The sequence below is a fragment of the Larus michahellis genome, chromosome 6 (genome assembly GCF_964199755.1).
Source record: "Larus michahellis chromosome 6, bLarMic1.1, whole genome shotgun sequence".
Classification (NCBI taxonomy): Eukaryota; Metazoa; Chordata; class Aves; order Charadriiformes; family Laridae; genus Larus; species Larus michahellis.
The window spans coordinates 32,269,095-32,286,412 of record NC_133901.1 but is presented as its reverse complement, the minus strand read 5'-3'; the positions used below and the strand labels follow the sequence as shown (position 1 = coordinate 32,286,412).

At 42.5% G+C, this 17,318-nt stretch overlaps 1 protein-coding gene and 1 long non-coding RNA gene across 3 annotated transcripts in view; one reads left to right on the top strand and one right to left on the bottom strand.

The window, feature by feature from the left end:
* The window catches only part of ARHGEF26 (Rho guanine nucleotide exchange factor 26), a 59,025-nt gene extending 55,587 nt beyond the window's left edge, over positions 1-3,438 (bottom strand). The window contains exons 1-3 of the mRNA XM_074590742.1: positions 3,414-3,438; positions 1,606-2,743; positions 48-87 (exon numbers count right to left, since the gene is read on the bottom strand). Of these exons, the coding sequence (XP_074446843.1) occupies positions 48-87; positions 1,606-2,661 (1,096 nt within the window). The 5' untranslated portion in view covers positions 2,662-2,743; positions 3,414-3,438. The remainder of the gene's footprint in view (positions 1-47; positions 88-1,605; positions 2,744-3,413) is intronic.
* On the top strand, positions 1,534-13,152 carry LOC141744539 (uncharacterized). Of its 2 annotated transcripts, XR_012587490.1 has the most exons (4): positions 1,534-2,098; positions 9,152-9,310; positions 9,706-9,779; positions 11,844-13,152. It is a non-coding gene; the product is annotated as an uncharacterized LOC141744539 (long non-coding RNA). The 2 variants fall into 2 exon arrangements; XR_012587489.1 differs by lacking the exon at positions 9,706-9,779 and having other exon boundaries at positions 1,619-2,098.
* Positions 13,153-17,318: the final 4,166 nt, after the last annotated feature.

Sequence of the window (17,318 nt, the reverse complement as noted above, 5' to 3'; positions counted from 1 at the left end):
CACTTGTGATTGAGCATATAACCAAGTCCGTACAGAAAAGTGCTTACCTTCCCCATCAAACGTCCCTTGTCCTTTCAGCATTTTCTTCTGATAATGTCAACAGAAAAGAGACATATACACATTAAAAGAAGAATGCAAAATAACCAACAGTAAGAAGAACTTCTATTTTATTTGATACTTAGGCTCCAAATTAACAGGCCCTAATCTATAAGCTTCTGATGTTGGACAAATATTGATGAAAACAATTGCTTCATCACAGAAAGTGAAAAGCTACTCTAGTTTTCCTTCTCTCATGCATTATTTATATATATTTATCCCAATTGCTTCATTTTTTCTATGTTTCAAAGGCATAGTATACTAGCTTTACAAGAGTTCAGTGAACTTGTAACTCATCCCACTGTAAAGGGGCTTTTCTATGAGAATGAAGGTACATGACTGAGCGGCTGTCTCTTTCCATGCACTCTGCAAAGGACAACCACATTAAGTATTTTGTAAACTAACGTCTTGAGACCAAAACAAACCTTTGAAATAAAACAGCTGTTCTGGTGCAACAAGTCCTATGGCCAAAGAAGTTTATTTAAAACAATACTACTAGAAAAAGAGAGTTTTGTGTGTAAAGACAGGACAATGTCAAGTCCTCCTATTTTAAACATAACTTACTGTTTAAGTCTACTACCAAAACCAAACCAGAACAAACCACTACTCAGCAGTAGTTCACAATTTGATCTATGACTATTTCACCACCTGTAGCATTTTCACAAAAGCTTCCATAATATTTAATTTGGCTGAAAATTGTCATAAAGCTGATAATTATTTTAATAGCTACAGCATCAGCCCTTAGCCTCAAGTACTTTGTTACACAACTGCAAAAACTCCACAGAAATCTACCAATATATTTTTTTAAAAGTAACAAATTGTATGTAAAAAGAAGGAAATAGGAGATTACAATATATGTTCAAGTACAAGAATATTTTCAGTGAGTCTTTATAATTTAATTTTAATACATTAATATTCAATATAAATCTACTAATTCTAAACGATTACAATCACTACTTAAAAACAGGCATTCTGCTTTTACTTGCGGGCACTACAATTAAGGTACAAAAAGATACCTGAAGTGTCCTCCATCAATTTAAAAATCATACTCAGATTTTTAAAAATACTTTAAAAGTAAAGTCTCAGAAGTAAGGGAGGAAGTTTATTTTTCTGTCAGTCTATTTACTCTAGCAGGTAGACTTTATTAAGTCAATGTCTTTTTTTTTTTTTTTTTCCTTTTTTTTTTTTTTTACCCTGTTTGCTCCTTTCTGGGAGACTGGTTTTAAAACATCAATTTGACTGCAGAAAAAAACCCTCGATGCGCTGGGGAATCCAGGAGGAAATGCTACCCAGATTTCAACAGAATCACGTCCCTGAAACCTCCACCACTTTACTTTGAAAACAACACTTGTAAGCGATCTGTGAGACTCATCAATAACTACAAAAAGTTTTGTGGTAGCAAAAAGCAAACTGAGAAAAGCCCAGCATTTATGGAACACACAGAGATTGCGAATCACTCCTGTGGTCTGTACCATTCAAACCAACGCGTCACCGGTCAGCACGACTTACCTTTATCCTCCCCAGGCTCGAAAATTTCTCTTTATCTTCCACAACCGCTTTAAGTATGGGCTGGGACATTCTGTTTTTTTTCTTAAAATTAGCAGAGCCGTCGAAGTCCACGCCGCTCACCACCGCTCTGCGGTAGGACGTCGACCTCAGGCCTCGCCTCAGGGTGCCCGGGCTGTCCAGGTCGCCCTCGGCCTCCTCCTCAGCATCGGCGACCAAGGGCAGGCTGAGGCTCTCCACCATGCTGCGGACCTTCAGCACCCTCCTGCTCGTCTCCGCGTTCTGGCTGTTGGCTTTGCTCGTCACCTTGATCTCAGAAGCCAAACTCTTGGGGATGATCTGCTGCGTGCCCACCTTGAGAGCGGCGGGGCTGTTGGTGCTCAGCACCACGGGCTGCTCCTGAGGGGACGCGGGCCTCTGAGGAGCTCCGCCTTGCTCTGGGGACATCGCCGGGGATACCCCGGGGGGCCCCGGCGGCACTTTTTCTGCTATTTTGGTAAGCCGGTTGCATTGCGGGGGCAGCGCGTTGCTGTTAGCGGGGGAGGGCGCGTCTCCCGTCGGTGAGGGCTGGGGGCTGGATGTAAAAACAATCCGCTCCTGCCGCGGGGTAAGCGCTGACGGGCTGGAAATCATCAGGGGACGGCCCAGTTGGCTTCCCGCTGAGGTAATGGTGCCGTTGGCAGTAAAACCGACAGAACTGTTCGAAACCAGAGCCAGCAGCGGGGAGGACCGCTCAGGGGACAGCTCGGGGGAGGCGGCTTTACCGGCTGGAGGTTGTGCCTTCCCGTTAGCCACCGATCCCACGCTGGAGTTGAAGAACGAGGGGCCCCTCCGGAGCGCTCCGCTACCCGGGCAGGTGCTGACGGTGCCGGCGGGCTGAGTCACGGTGAAGGTGCACCTGTCCTCCACGGGAAAGTCGGTGAAGAGCACCCCGTTGGCGCTCTGGTACGACTGGGGCCGGGGTTTGCTCCAGCCGCGGGGCTGCGGCCGAGGGGTCGACCTCCTCTTCCAGCGCGGCGCCGCGCTGCTGCTGGAGAGATCCGCCTCGCCCTCGTCCATCGCCCGCTCCTCGGGGCCGCCGCCACCTCAGGGCGGCGGCAGCTCCTCCTGCCCGCCGCCGCTGCCCGCCGCCGCCCGCTCCCTGCAGTTCGGCAAAGGGGAAGCAAACGGCACCGTTCGTCAGGCCGCGGCAGCCCCACCGGCGCGGCGGGCGCCGGGCCAGCGCGGGCCGGGCCGCGGAGGAGGGGAGGGGAGAGGCAGAAATACCCCCGGCTCCCACCAAGTCCGCGCTTCCCACCGGCGGGCGGGGGCTGCCGCCGCTCCCACCTGCGCGGAGCCCGCGCTGGGCTGCCCGGCCCCGGCGGCGGGGAGAGGAGGGCCCGTTCCCGGTCACGGTCCGCCCGCCCGCGGCGCCCAGGGCCTCACCTCATGGCAGCGCCCCCCGGGGGCTGGGGGACGCGGCAGCCTCCCCGCCCCACCTGCGGCTCAGCTGAGGCGGAGAGTGGCGCGCAGCCCCACAGCAGCCCTTGCGGCCAGCGGCAAGCTGCCCCGCCGCGGCCCAGCCCCGCCGCCCGGCCCCTCCCCTGCCCTCCGCCCCCGGAGCGCGGGCCTGTGCCCGGCCGCGCAGGTAGCGAGCGGCGGGACGGGAGGGGCCGGGCCGCGGGCAGGGCCCGGCTGGCAGGGAGGCTGAGCCCGCGCGGCTGCAGAGCGACGTAGCCCAGGCAAAGCGCCTTGGCCGTGGCTCCTGGGGGAGCCCGGGACTCGACAGGAGTGACTGGAGTCACCCCTCAGCAAAAGCGGAATTAATTTACCTCGGTGTTAACTCGTGTGCAGTGCGGGCTGCCCCCGGCAGGAACGTCATCTAGGCCAGCGCTGGCGGATGGAGAAGCAGACCAGCCTCCAGGCACTCGGGGCCTTTTTGCAACCCATTGAGAGACATTGAGGCGCTGGAGCATGTCCAGAGAAGGGCAGTGAAGCTGGTGAGGGGTCTGGAGCACAAGTCTTATGAGGAGTGACTGAGGGAGCTGGGGGTGTTCAGCCTGGAGAAAAGGGGGCTAAGGGGAGACCTTATTGCTTTCTACAACCTGAAAGGAGGGTGTAGTGAGGGGGGGTCGGTCTCTTCTCCCAAGTAACAAGCAATAGGCTAAGAAGAAACAGCCTGAAGATGTGCCAGGGGAGGTTTAGGATGGATATTAGGAAAAACTTCTTCACTGAAAGTGTTGTCAAGCATTGGAAGAGGCTGCCCAGGGAAGTGGTGGAGTCACCATCCCTGGAGGTATTTAAAAGAGGGGTGGATGTGGTGCTGAGGGACATGGTTTAGTGGTGGACTTTATGATCTTAAAGGTCCCTTCCAACAAAAACAATTCTATGATTTTAACCCGTGCAGCTCCTAATAATGACAGCCCCGGTCTTTTCGCTGGAGGAATGCACAAGTACCCTCTGTGCTGGGAAAACGTTTGATTTTATCCTTGTCAGGAGCCATGTGCGGCAATGCCATCACTCCCTGTATTCCACCCCAGCTGTGCCCACCCCTCTGCACACACACCTGCTCGATCGTCAGGAAACGAGGGGCTTGGCCAGCTGAGACTGGCTCACCGGCTGCCCATGTCATGGAGGAAAGCTAGGAAAAGGTGCAGCTTTTTGGTAATAAAATAGGACACAAACCGTGAATCTGCTGGGAATTCTGACAAATGACCTCACCCTGTAAAAACTGTGTTAATCTTGGCCTTCAGCCTCAGATTTTCTGCCATCCCAATTAGTGGTGAAATATTCAGGTCGTTTACACCTGAGTGACCTTCAGGAAGTGAGGGGGTGGGGGGGTGATGCCTTTGTTAGGCTGAAGGTGTTTCCTCCCACCTGGCTTGAGAGGGCACTTTGTGTTCATTGCCTGCAAGATGCCAACTTGATTTCTCCACAGATTTTAACTGAAAAAGAGTAATACAAAAAGCTTTGATGTGGAGATTGGGCCTGCAACACACACCAGCAATACCCTACGGCAGAAACCTTGCCAGTGGAGCCCTGCGACCCAGCAGCCACTCCGGGGTTCTGTAGAACCAGGGACCACCTGCAGGGGTTTGTAGGAGAGTTCTAGGGGTGTGAAGCTGGCCCTGTGCATCTGTGACACAGGTGGTTCCTGAATGAGGGAGGAGAGCTCTGTCCTTGGGGTAGAAAAAGCACACAGATGGAGAAGTTCAAGTTGCTGTGGTTGGCAGGGGTAAGGGGTGGTTCGTTTCCCTGAGAGTATGTTGAACCAAAAGCCCCACCGGATTTCTACTTGGCAGATGCCAAATCATGAACTGATACTTAGGAAGTCTGAAAGCTGAGGTGATGATCATGTTTGTTATAGGAAAGGAATTTAATTAGAAAAGAGGAGAGAACTGTAACAATGAGAAGGGCTTTCATCAGACTTGATGGCAAACTGTGTTGCAAAGGCTGTTTAACCAAGTCCCCTCTAAACATATGCATAAGTATGGAATCGGAGGAGAAAGGGCCAGGGGTAGCCTCACACAGGCTACAGTCCACTCTGGTGCATCAACACATGCCTAACTTTGAGAGTGCAAATTTTCCAACTCAAGTTCAACAAGATAACAGGCTTATATAAAGATGGGCACCCACTTAGGCTCCTGGCTATACTTGAAGGGAGAAGTGCCATAAAAAAAATTGTTAGGTTTTCAGTTGTTCTCTCTAGACTTGCAGGAGTTGGTACGTCACTGAATCAGAAAAAGAGCAGATTAAAAGTGCTCTATTATCTTTTTAAAGATATTAAAAAAAATTATTTATACTAAGCCTTTTTAGTAGGAAGTAAACAATCAGAAAAAAAAATATAGAAGAAAATATAAGGAACAGCCAGCCACGTGTATGCACACATAAACTTCAGATGTATGAACTCTTCTGCCAGAAGAATCCAGGAAAATCAAAAATCTTACTGAAAATAACATAAAGCAAAGCACAATGAAATTAAAATTGACAAATTTGTCTGTCTCACAAATGAGACAAAACTTCAAATTGCCATACCAACTTCAAACAGTCAAAGCACACAAGGAAAAGCCACAGGCATGGCCAAAAACGGTAGTTCAGTCGTCACTTCAGATTTCACAGCCTTATGAATTAGTTATAAAGAAAATTCACACACAGGATTATTTCTAAAATTATCTCTCAACTTTCCACATGAAATTGTCAAGGAATTGGATATAGTTGCAGCATATTACTTAAGTCATAAATCCCAATTATTAATAACTGAGGTAATCAGCTTTTACAAGATTATTCTCTTACACGTACTTATTAACTATGATGCAATTACAAGAATAATTTTTGTTTCTGAACAGCCACCTCAGTGTTCGATTTCATACACAGTGAAAAAGAAATAAAACCCTTACAATAAAATTGCCATTGTAAGAAAAGTAAAATCAACTATATAATTTAAGAGAGGAAGGAAATTTAAATGTAACACCTCATACAAAGCAAGGTCTCAGTATAAAATCACTGAGGTACTTTTCTAGAAGTGAAAAAACATGAAATGAAGTACAGGCAGGGAGAGTGTGTCCTGTAGGGCTGCTACAAAGCACAGTCGCTTGCCAAGTGTAACACCTGAAAGACTGTACACCCCGTGATGTGGAGGGAAGAAATCTGCCAGTAAAGCTTTCAGCCATGCCTTCGCAGCAATCGGGTTAATCCAGTTAATGACCTTGAACATTTACTAGTGAAAATTTTAAGTCAATCCACCATTTGCTTGCTACTACAAAAGACCTAAGAGCTAGTGTTACGAATTTGCACCAAACCAGAAAGCATTTCTATACCTCCTTGCCACTAGACATTCCTTGATATCCAGAAGACTATGTTTATCATAACCAGTGTGAGACAGAGAGAGATTAGAAGACATGCACGGATATTTTCAGTGGTCAATGTGGTGATTCCCTGAACAACTACCAAGGAAGACGGAGGATTATTCATCTTTTCCCCACATCCAAATCAAGAGCATACTTTTCCTCTCTGTGAAATCAGAGAGAGAAAGCATTAGTGAGACTCTGGCTTTGTTTGTGAATTAAATGTCTGTGCTTTGCAGTCCCAAATGCAGTGCTCGTTGTATGCATTCTGTAGGATAATTTTTAATAGATGACAGTGTAATCACTATCATACTCTACATATTTTAGGTATATTAAATACACCATTTTCTTCTCTCCCTCTCCAACTCAGTACAGCACAATTATATCTTGTCACTTAGACACAAATGAGAGATTCTCTCAAGGTAACAAGCCAACAAGTAATAGTAAGATTAAACATAGCTTTGGAGACATTACAGGTTTTAATATATAACTTATTTTAAGATCTTAGTGTAAAGATCAAATGAAGATTTTCATGTTGGGACTGTGCTTTCTGGCAAAAAAACAGAAGAGGAAGAAAAGTACTTGGACCCTTTGTATGTTCAATTTCAGAAACATTTAAAATCTATAATGAAGCTCAGGGCTGTCTCTCTGGTGTGTGCTCAGCTATAGCTCTTCGACCTCACAAATACCTAGAGATATTCAGGAAACCCCTGTAATTCAGCGTTTTAAAATAAACTGACTTATTCTGTTTGCTGTATCAGTGCTGCTTAATTCACACTTTTATCAGTCCTCTCTATCTCCCGGTCACTTTAGGGTGTAAGGAGGTGTGAAAGGAGAACCTGTGTCACTGGAAACTGACTGCAGCAGAAATAATTCCCATGCATGTTCTGTGGGTAGCATTACTTTGGAAACTGTCCTTCCCAAAACCAGGTCCCAAACTAGCCATGCCCCTAAAACTGCAGACCTGTGCAGATGAGTTTCACCGCTGTGCGGGGTCTGCGAGTCTTTTGCTGCCACCAGCCTCCTGCAGTTGGCTTTTTCAGCAACATCTGTCCCCTTCAGTGCCTACAAGCAGAGGTGAAGGGGATGAAATGGCTTTACGGGAAATGCCTATCTGATGTTTAATCTGCAAGGAAATCGACTCTATGTCCCATCTGTATTAAGTGGCAGCTATGAAATATTAATATAAATAACATTCTTTTTAAACTTCTCTCTTCATGACTTGGGGCAGTCTGTTTATGGTCAGCTGAAAAAGAGCCAACTGTTCTCGGAAGATTAGTGCAAGTCTCGATCTCATAATTAGCATGCATGAAGGAATAAGACTCTTACTGTCTCACAAAAACCCTACTACAACAACAGGAGTGACAGAGGTCACCACAAACTAAAGAAAAGACGAGATGCAAGTGTGATGGAGCCAGGCCACTGGTGAAATACTTCTGTTACTGTTTTCTCCACTCTGGCAGGGACATGAACTGCAAGGCAGTGGAGCTTCTTGCCAATGAGAGTAGCAGAATTTTACTGAAGAGGACACTTGTTACTCCAGCAACACAGGCGGTCTCAATGTGCTTACAGCCATGCCACGTAGACACCCACCCCCCTTTCTTTTCTATACAGCTGTAGACTGTGAGAGATTTCACTCTGAATAATGCCCAGCTAAATTTTAACTATAGATGAAAGACAGCAGAAGATCAGTTCTTTATTTCTGTTTTCCTCTTAATTGTTTTTGCTGTCGTTAAAATAATCAGCACTAGTAGAAAGCTTTGCAGCATGAACTAAAAGCTTTTAGGGTAAAAACGAATCACATTAATGCTCATGGAGTATCAAAGTTGAAACAAGATGCTATTTCTAGTGTTAAACTGGGATGTAGCTTGTAACAGAACAGCAGAAAAAGAGTAAGAAAGAATGAGTACCCTGAGAAACATGACTAATGATTGAGGTACTGCTACCTCTTTGATTCTTATAATGGAAGTTATGAATTTCTTGTCTACATTATCATAAAAATAACCCTCTGTTTACTAACACTTAAGCTGATATTACTTCACCAGCAGTCTTTCCTGATAATGTGTCTTCATTTACTGCATCAGAAGTGGGTCCAGAGATCAGTTCTTCCAGTTTTAGGATTTCATTTACATGTTTGAAATTCTGACAGTGAATTCCATCTCAATAATAGAGATGGAATCTAAGAACATCCTTTCTATAGGACAACAGTTAAGGAAAAGTCTCTGAAAAAATGTAGATATAAACTCTTTTAACTGATTACTATAGTTCATAAGATGTTGCTATTTAAACAGCAGGAAGATAAGGTACTTCATACATTTCCTAACAAAAGGATTGAAGCATTGCTTGCCATAGTTGAAGACATTTTGTGGTTGCTATTAGAAACTAAAGAAAGCTTGGGAGCCTGCAAAAACATGTCTTTGCAGCTAAAGGATGCTATTTCCTATGTCTGCTCTTTCTTTCTTTCTTCTTTGTCTGCATGTTGCACAGAAAATGCCTGAACAAGTGACAGGAGGAAGAGAGGATATGTCTACAAAGAGCTGCTTCTTATTCTTTTAGTTCAGGGGTTTGGGAGGTTTTTTGTGTTGTTTTTTTATTTAAGGAATGAACATTCTGCACCTACAGAAATTAAAAAAAAAAAAAAAAAGAGAACCGCTGTATTTTTGATCTACTTCCTTAATGATGGGTAATAATTTATGCTTTTGATTCACCATTGTCACTCTTTGCAGTCGGAGCCAGAGAGTCACCTGATGCGCAGCCCCTTTCAGGCCGTGACTATCCAGCCTTTGCTGTGTCGCTGGACTTGGCCTGTCCACCCTGCAGCTTCAAAGCCTCAAGTGGGATGTGGTTACACTTGCCCACTGCTGATTGCTGAACCTATGTACCAGGTAACTCCACAGGACCCCTCTGAACGCAGTCCTGCAGTCTCTACAGCTGGGGTTGCTGTTATAAATGGAGGCTGAAATTTTCAAACCTGAATCTCTCAGGTTAGACACCCAAGCCCTATTTAATGGCTTACCTAAATTGGGCTGGTTTTCAGAAATGCTGAACCTGGTTTAGTTTCAAACAACTGGACAATTGATTAACCAATGCACCAGATTTCCCCTTTGCTGCATTAAAATGCTAGAATTTTATGAATGTCATAGCAACAGAATCAGAAAATGAGGAAATCTGGAGTGTGAGGCATGGAAGCTTGTATCTTTTTTTCTCTAATGAGCTGAAACTCTGAAGTGTGCCTTTCCTCCTTAAATTCAAATTTCCCATTTGTACTCTCTACATTCAGATTCCACGCTTCACTTAGCGCTTCTTGGCTGAAGTTCCTTCAGTGGAAACTATGCATCAACGCATGCATAACGGGTGAGATCCTGATTCTGTGAAAGGCTGTGGGAGTTTTATTATTGACTTCAACAAGACCATGATTTTGGCTCCAGTAGGACTAATTGGATCTGAATAACCGTGAGGTTGATAGAATTCCCTGATCTACTTAGTGAGAGGCCATTCTCACATTTCACTAGTCCTTCTTACATGGCAGTGTGGTATGTACAATATATTGCCCAAATAATGTGCAAGGAGTCTTTCTGTAATAATTTTTTTTTGGCCAATAGCAGTATATGTAAGATTGTTCCTTTCCTAAACATTTTGAAAAAAGGGCACTTCTTCTAATATCTTTCCTCTTCAAGCTATTAGAAGTGTTCCAAATTCAACTCTGAACCCACTAATTAGCTCAAGTACATTTTAATAAGCGGGATTTAGTCTGTTGTTGTGTGTGCCAAAATTTAGCTATATGGTTTCTCTAAGATCAGGTTTATCAAAATTGTCGCCTTTCCAGTCAGATTCATGCTCTTATTTTCTAGCAGTCACTTAAGTGTTCTTCTCATTTGGGAATACTTTCTATTGTATTATCTAAGTCCTTTCTTAATCGCTCACCTTGCCTGTGGCTTATTTTCTAACCTACCTTCAAAGTTCATTTATATCTCTGCTTCTCAAAAGATCCTTAAAAATGAAAAGACACACCCCAGACTGAACATTCCATTTTCTCATCCCTTACACCACCATTTTCAGAACCGATTATCTTTCTTCTTCAGACAATAAGCCCTTATGAAATAATTTTGATCATTCACATCTCTTAAATAACTTTGTGTTAATTAACACAGGAGACTATTAATAGTGAACACAATTAGATATGCAATGCAATCTCTTAAAAGTACTTGTCTTACTACCTGCTCAGCTTGAGTGCTGTCATTGCACTTTACTCTGCTGGTAAGAACCATTCTCCCCAGCTTATTGTCAAGTCATGAAGACATACATGATGTGCCCATGACTGGCCAGGAGTCATTATATAAAGAAGGATTGGTCAGGGAGTCATACACTTCAGCCCCACTTCTGCTACATCACTGCTGCAATAAGAAATATAAAACTGGCAACACCAGAGCTTTCTGTTGCTTAGTCTCTCTCCTGCACAAAGGAGATCTCCAGCTGTCCCTTCAGATCTCCTTTCTGACAGCCTGTGCTCAGTGCAGATGAGTAAAAGCAATAGCGGAGAATCTAGGTTTATTTTCAAACACAACTTCAGTAGCACTACATCTCCCATTGTAACAGATACCAGGAAGTACTTCCTCCTGCAGCAGCAATGCATTGGTGAATGTCTCAACAGACGGAGATGGCAATATGCTTTCACAGGTCTCAGCACCACAAAGTGTTACAGAAGCACAATTTACAAAGCACATCTATTGCATGGTTTGTAAATGGTAGTTCTGACAATTGAAATTCTAGAACTGCAGTCATGCAGTCATGAGGAGGACAAAGAGGAGAGGGGGTATGTAAAAGAGAATATGGCAGGAGAGAACAGAAAGACCTTCAGCTGAAACAACAGCAAGTTAGAAGCACAGTGAGAAGTCTGAGAATTCATACGCTTCTAACAAGACTAAAAAGAAAGAACATGGGGGGCAGAGACACTTAGTAAGCCAAGAACAGAACAGAATCCCAAAAGAGAAGAACACTGGATTCAAAAGGAAGCAAAAAAAAAAAGAAGTGGATAGACAAAAACCGTTTTGCCAAAGGCCTCTGTCTGAAGAAGAACAGCTAGTCCACTCTGCCTAAGCAGTAAATTTGGCCAAGATTACTAATTTTATCTGTGAAACAAGTCCCCATAGACAAAACATTTTAATTGCTTTCCAGTTGGTTTCAAAATTAGTCACAGACTAATTTTACCCTAATTTTATCAAGCTGAAGGTGATCAAGACCTTGAAAAAGGCATTCTTCCAGAGAGGCAATACTGGACCCAAAATAAGCAGAAACCTTGCCCAGCATAGCTGCCGTGGAGCATAAGCTGTTTTATAAATGTTAATAAAGAGTCTAAATACTTTTCAAGTTACTCTGAAAAAACTTAGCATGAGAGTAATGTGAACTTATTTATTCCAGCAGGTCAGCTGGCCGGCGTGCATAAGCGTGAGCCTAACAAAGAGCAGGCTGCTCAGCAGTGTCAAGTCCACATACTTTACCTAGTTGGGAAGAGCTTTAATAGGCGAGAGCCTTTCTCAAAGGACGAGGACTTACTTAGCTGATTTCCACTGACTTTGTGGCCTTACAAGTACTTAAAACTGGAAGCGAACATGGCACTAGCTTGATGGCTGAGGAAACAGAACCGGAGCTGCCCTGAATGTGCCAGGACACCACCTCAGACATTTTCATGATCCATTAAGTGGAGCAGCAACTGTGAGCAGTGCTGGTTTTCAGACAGCTTTAAGGTGCTGGAAAAAGTAATTTGAGCTAGTACACGGATTGAGACTTCTCAGTGGTTTTACAGCATAGGTGACAATGCTCTGTGGTCTTCTGAATGATTAGAAGGAGCTCTGTGGATTGTGGCTCCTGTTACAACACTGCTTATATTTGTATGTGGTCTTACTGTGCTTTGGATTTTTAGTTTTACAGGCTGATATTTTGTATGGATTTTTTTTAATGTTGAATTATGTGCATCTGGGGTATAGAAAAAAAAAGGTAAGAGTGGATTAAGGTACACACATATACAGCAAGAATGTTTCTTCACAGCTTTCAGAAAGTTTTGCCTGGCTCCTTCCTAGCCAGCTCTGTGCTGTTAGATACATGTCTGGATTCATGTGTGGTGTCAAAGTGTTTATGTTTCATTTACAGTTTTATTCAAATTTTCTCAGGAGATGAAAGACAAAGTGGCTGAAAATATTTAAAAATGCAGTCTGAAAGCAAGAGAAAAAAATTTTAACATTTGTGTCATTACTTGGAAAACCTAAAAAGAGAACTGCAAGCAGCAGTTTCGTCTATGATACTGTAAAGTGCTTCCTGTTCGTCTTGTTTCTGCATGTTCTTTCTTTCTTAAAAAATTGGACAAATAAGAAAAGAGATACTCAATTGCTGGCATCCTCTGTCCTACAGTACTGAATTAACCTGGCACTTGTCAGGCCAACATTTCAAACTACTACACTGCAGCGTCAGTGTGTTCACTGACTGAACTGGAGGTTACTGAAGCAATGGATAACATTCCCAGGCAATGTTATGATGTGGTTTATGTTCTTGTTTTTTTCAGTGATAAAAAGCAGAAGCTAGAAGGAAATAGAGAACATGTTTCTCTCTCTAAGAGAAAAAAAGAATGTGTGCTACAAGATAGTTTACCTAGCTTGATACCTACTTGCTCTGTATCATAATTAATCAATTCTTCAAGTAGCAATATAACCAAATAAATTATCTTAGTCATCTCACTTTGAGTTGTATAGGCTCTTTGATAAAAGCAACTGTTTTTAAGACCCATCTCAGGAATGTTAAATATCAGATACAAATCCTTGCAAGTGGTGAATTCTCATGTGCTGAAGGGGAGAAAATGTTCATTTTTGTCAAGCAAGATGTTTCTCCATCAAGATACATTTTATAGATTTTACTGTATGCTAGTTTGCGTGTGCCTTTATGGACTTTTGTGACTTGGCAACAATCATGCAGTAAAGCTCATGGGAAAGGAATTTGGTCTTACATTACACTCTGAGCGATGGCACAGTCCACACCTCTTGAGCTGTGTAACTAATAATTCCTTATGATCTGTTCAGTTAAGCCTGTCCAAACTCCTTTGTAAATACTCCTAAATGAGTTTACTGATTTAGAATTAATTTTTAAGCTTATTTTATACATGCCAAGTTTACATAGATTTAAGTACATCCAGTGGGTATACAATAAAAATTATAGTTCATCATGTACAATTGGGATGTAGAGGGGAGTCCTTCAGTAGCTTCAACACTGAATTTAGGTCGTCTAAAGAAACAGAAAAGTGCAAATCAACTATCATCCACTATAAAAAATATGACAGCTTTTTTTTTACTTCATTTTTTTAGTGTGATAAAAATAAATAACTTCTTAGAGGAATTAACGATGCATAGAACAACTTAAAACACTAAATAAACATACGAAAGTTTGCTGCAGAACATAAAGACGTGCATTTGCCTTAACAAAACAGACATGTGATCCTTCCTCTTGTACCCTGATTCTCTTTTCTTTGCTGTTGATGTTTAACTTTATTCCTCGTAATGGTAACATTCACTGTAGTACCTCAGACTATGAGGCAACCGATTCTGAAATAGCCATCTTTTGCATTACTGTAAGCACTTGGCACCAAAAAGTCACAAGAACTGGAAATACAGATCCTATCTGAAGACAAGGCAGAAACATTTGACCAGATACAGAATACTAATCACTGCTGTGTAGGTTATTAACCACTACCGCATATCATAAATGCTCCAATCGCCAGCAGCAGCCACCTGGCTGCCACTGAGGGCAGACTCCAGGTGCGCTCTGTAAGAGACCTTTGGCAGACGTCAGCTGTATTCACGATAGCTGCATCAATAGTCCATGACAGTGTACAGGGAACAAGTCTAGATGTCCCTTTCTAACTTGGCCACGTTGGTAATGATAATCAAAACCTTTTGCAAGGAGTTTGAAATAAACTGTTTTCTGCCATAGGTGAGCAGAGGGCAGTTTAGTCAAGGCATTGGAAGCCTCTTCACTCATTTTAGTAGGCTTTGCAATGGAGTTTTTTTGCATGGTATCAGTCAGAATAGCCTGCTAGGTGTCAAGCGACAACTAATCAGTAATTTAAAGTTTAAAAAACCATTCCCAAATCTCCTGAGAATTCCAAGAGAAATACTTAAGCCAGAAGTAAGAGACATTAGAAAGGACAACCAGCTGCAGATGTTCTTATCCTTGTGAGTGAAAACCTAGAAATACTTGAAATACTCCAGATAGTTATGACTGGCCAGCAAACTCCACAGCAACTATATATCTTTGTTTTAAGTAAACCATTAACAGAACAATCCAATCACAATGATAAAAACCACACTAATATTCTTGGACTAAACTACTTAAGCGTAACTAGCCATCCAAAACTAAAGCTATAAAAATTGAGACGCTTCCAATAGAGGAAAAAACATATGAAGGCTTCTATGACACAAAATTTTTGAAAGCTGATCTTTGAAACACAGGAGGTTTATTAGAATTACACTGTCTCACAACAAAGAGGTCTGCTTTAAAATTTAAGTCTAAAAATAGTGTTTCTCACAGTCCTGCTTTGAGTGAAAGATTTATTTAAATTACAGTATAATTAGAAACCTTTCTTTGCCCTTTGCAGAGTCAAATTCTGATTATTAATTACCCATCTGAGTCAATTCATGGTTATGATTTCAGAAAGAAAACAGTATTTTAACAACACTCCATACCTGGTTTAATAAACTCCTTGCATTATTGCACTTGGAGGCATTTTAAGTACAAATATATTTGGCATTATATGCACTGTTTATATTTTGATCCAAATAGTTTTGTGGGGAAAAAAAAATTAAAAAAAGGTTTCTCAGTTCTCCTCTATTTTATGTCACCACACACAGAGTTCAAAAACAGCAGGGAAATCAAGTCTTCAGTTTAAAAATCTGGACTTGTTATGCAAAGTTCTATACAAATAGGAAATTAATATGGAAAGGGAGAAGGTAATGATAAGGAAAATATTTCTTTCTAGTTTCATGCATCTTAATCCTGCAAGACCTTGCTTGTATAAACGCCATACAAATAATTTTTTTCCACGTTTCAGTTAATTGCACAGTCTTCAAAAAATTAGAACATCAGGTTGTAGCTACTCCGCTCCTTACACTAGATGATGTCTGTTTCAAAAGATCAGCCTGAACTATCTCAAGTCTTATAATTCACTTTTTTTTCATAATGTACATTTCCAGTTCTTTTTTTCCTTGGAGGAAAGCACAATAAAAGTATGGCCTTAATCCACTAAAAATATGAAATCAGATTTTAAAATTGCAAGCCTTTGGCTCCATCCTTGTAATGGGAATTTCATTCATGTGATAATACATGCCTCCGAGATCTTGTTGGCAGCCCTCACCATGCTTAAGAGAGGCCAGCAGGAGCCAAGCGACATGGTAAATCCCCTGTCCTTACTCTATCAGCATGTAGCGGAAACATGGCCGCAGGCCATACCGAGGGCACTGTACACTGGTATTCATCTCAGAAACAGGAAGGAGGGATGCGTTATTTTGGGATGAACATTTAAACACTGCTTTTATTTACATACTTACATTAATAAATTATTTGGGCATTTTAGACACAGAAATATATATATGTTTATATGCACATATTTTTTTCCCTAGTGATCTATTTTCCTTCTGTCCACAACCACCAAATGCATCCACAGCTGCCTGGCTTTCCCAGACTAGCTTTCACATGAAGCTCTGCTAAAAAATAACAGAGAGGCAGGCTCAGAGAAAGGTACCCGGACAGGAGCAGGGACAAGGAGTGATGTCACTGCACTGCTCCTGACACTTACAGAAAATGCACCAAAGCTGAAAGGGCAGACCAAATGGCCACATCCCGTTTACCAAGGATGGGACCACTGGAGAAGCTGTAAGCAAGCTGTACAGAATGGATTCAAGAGGCCCTTGGCAGGGCTGTAAAGGCATGTGAAAAGTCCCCTGTCGAATGATACAGCAGTCCCAAGGGGAAATAGAGCTGAAAGGGGAGCTCTGGCTTTTTGCCTGTTCAGCTCTTGCTTTCTTTACTCAGACAGTTAAGAGAGGTGCAAAACAATGCCAAGCACGTTGCTTAGCAAGTTAAAGTTAAAACTAGTTCTTTTCTTCTTTTAGCATGTTTATTTTCATTAGTACCTGTATGTATTCATATATTCACATATACTTTTCTTAAAAAGTTAGTTAGCTTAGAAATCACTCTGTCAGATTATTTTTCTCAACCCACCATTGCTAGTACCTGCATGCCTTGCATACTTCTAAACCTGCTGGATAGGGCAACTGAGGTTAAGGATATTTGATAGACTATCAGCATAAATGTACAGTATACGTTTGTTTGGGGAAATACAAATGTTCACAGCTGACTTGTCACTGACAAAGAGTTGAGGTCTCTTTATCCAGAAGGGTACTATTTTCCATTGTCCCTATCCTTTCCAGAGGGAACAGATATTTCTCTCATTTATGCAAAGGGAGGACAGGCAAATAATGAATCAAAAAATGGGCTGCTCCTTCCAGAAGCTCCTAGTAACCAGAGGTGATGCCAGGATGGTAGGGCCGTCCATTTCTAAAACATACAGAGCTTTGCCCAGGACTAAAGAATAAGATAGCAAATGGAAGGCAGCCACTGCACACACATAAAAGCTCTTGTCAGGGTAAAAGAAAAGCTCAGCGTGGTTTTAGTCCTGTATTTCAAAAATACAGTATGAAAAGCTCTTCACAAAACTAAACAGAGGCAGCTGAGCTGGCAGTTATAATAGACCCACATTAACAAGCAAGGAAGCAGGCAACTTCTGAATCTATTAAGAGAAAGATTTCAGGACTTTTTTTTTACTAAAAAAAGATCCACTTTCTCCACATGGTT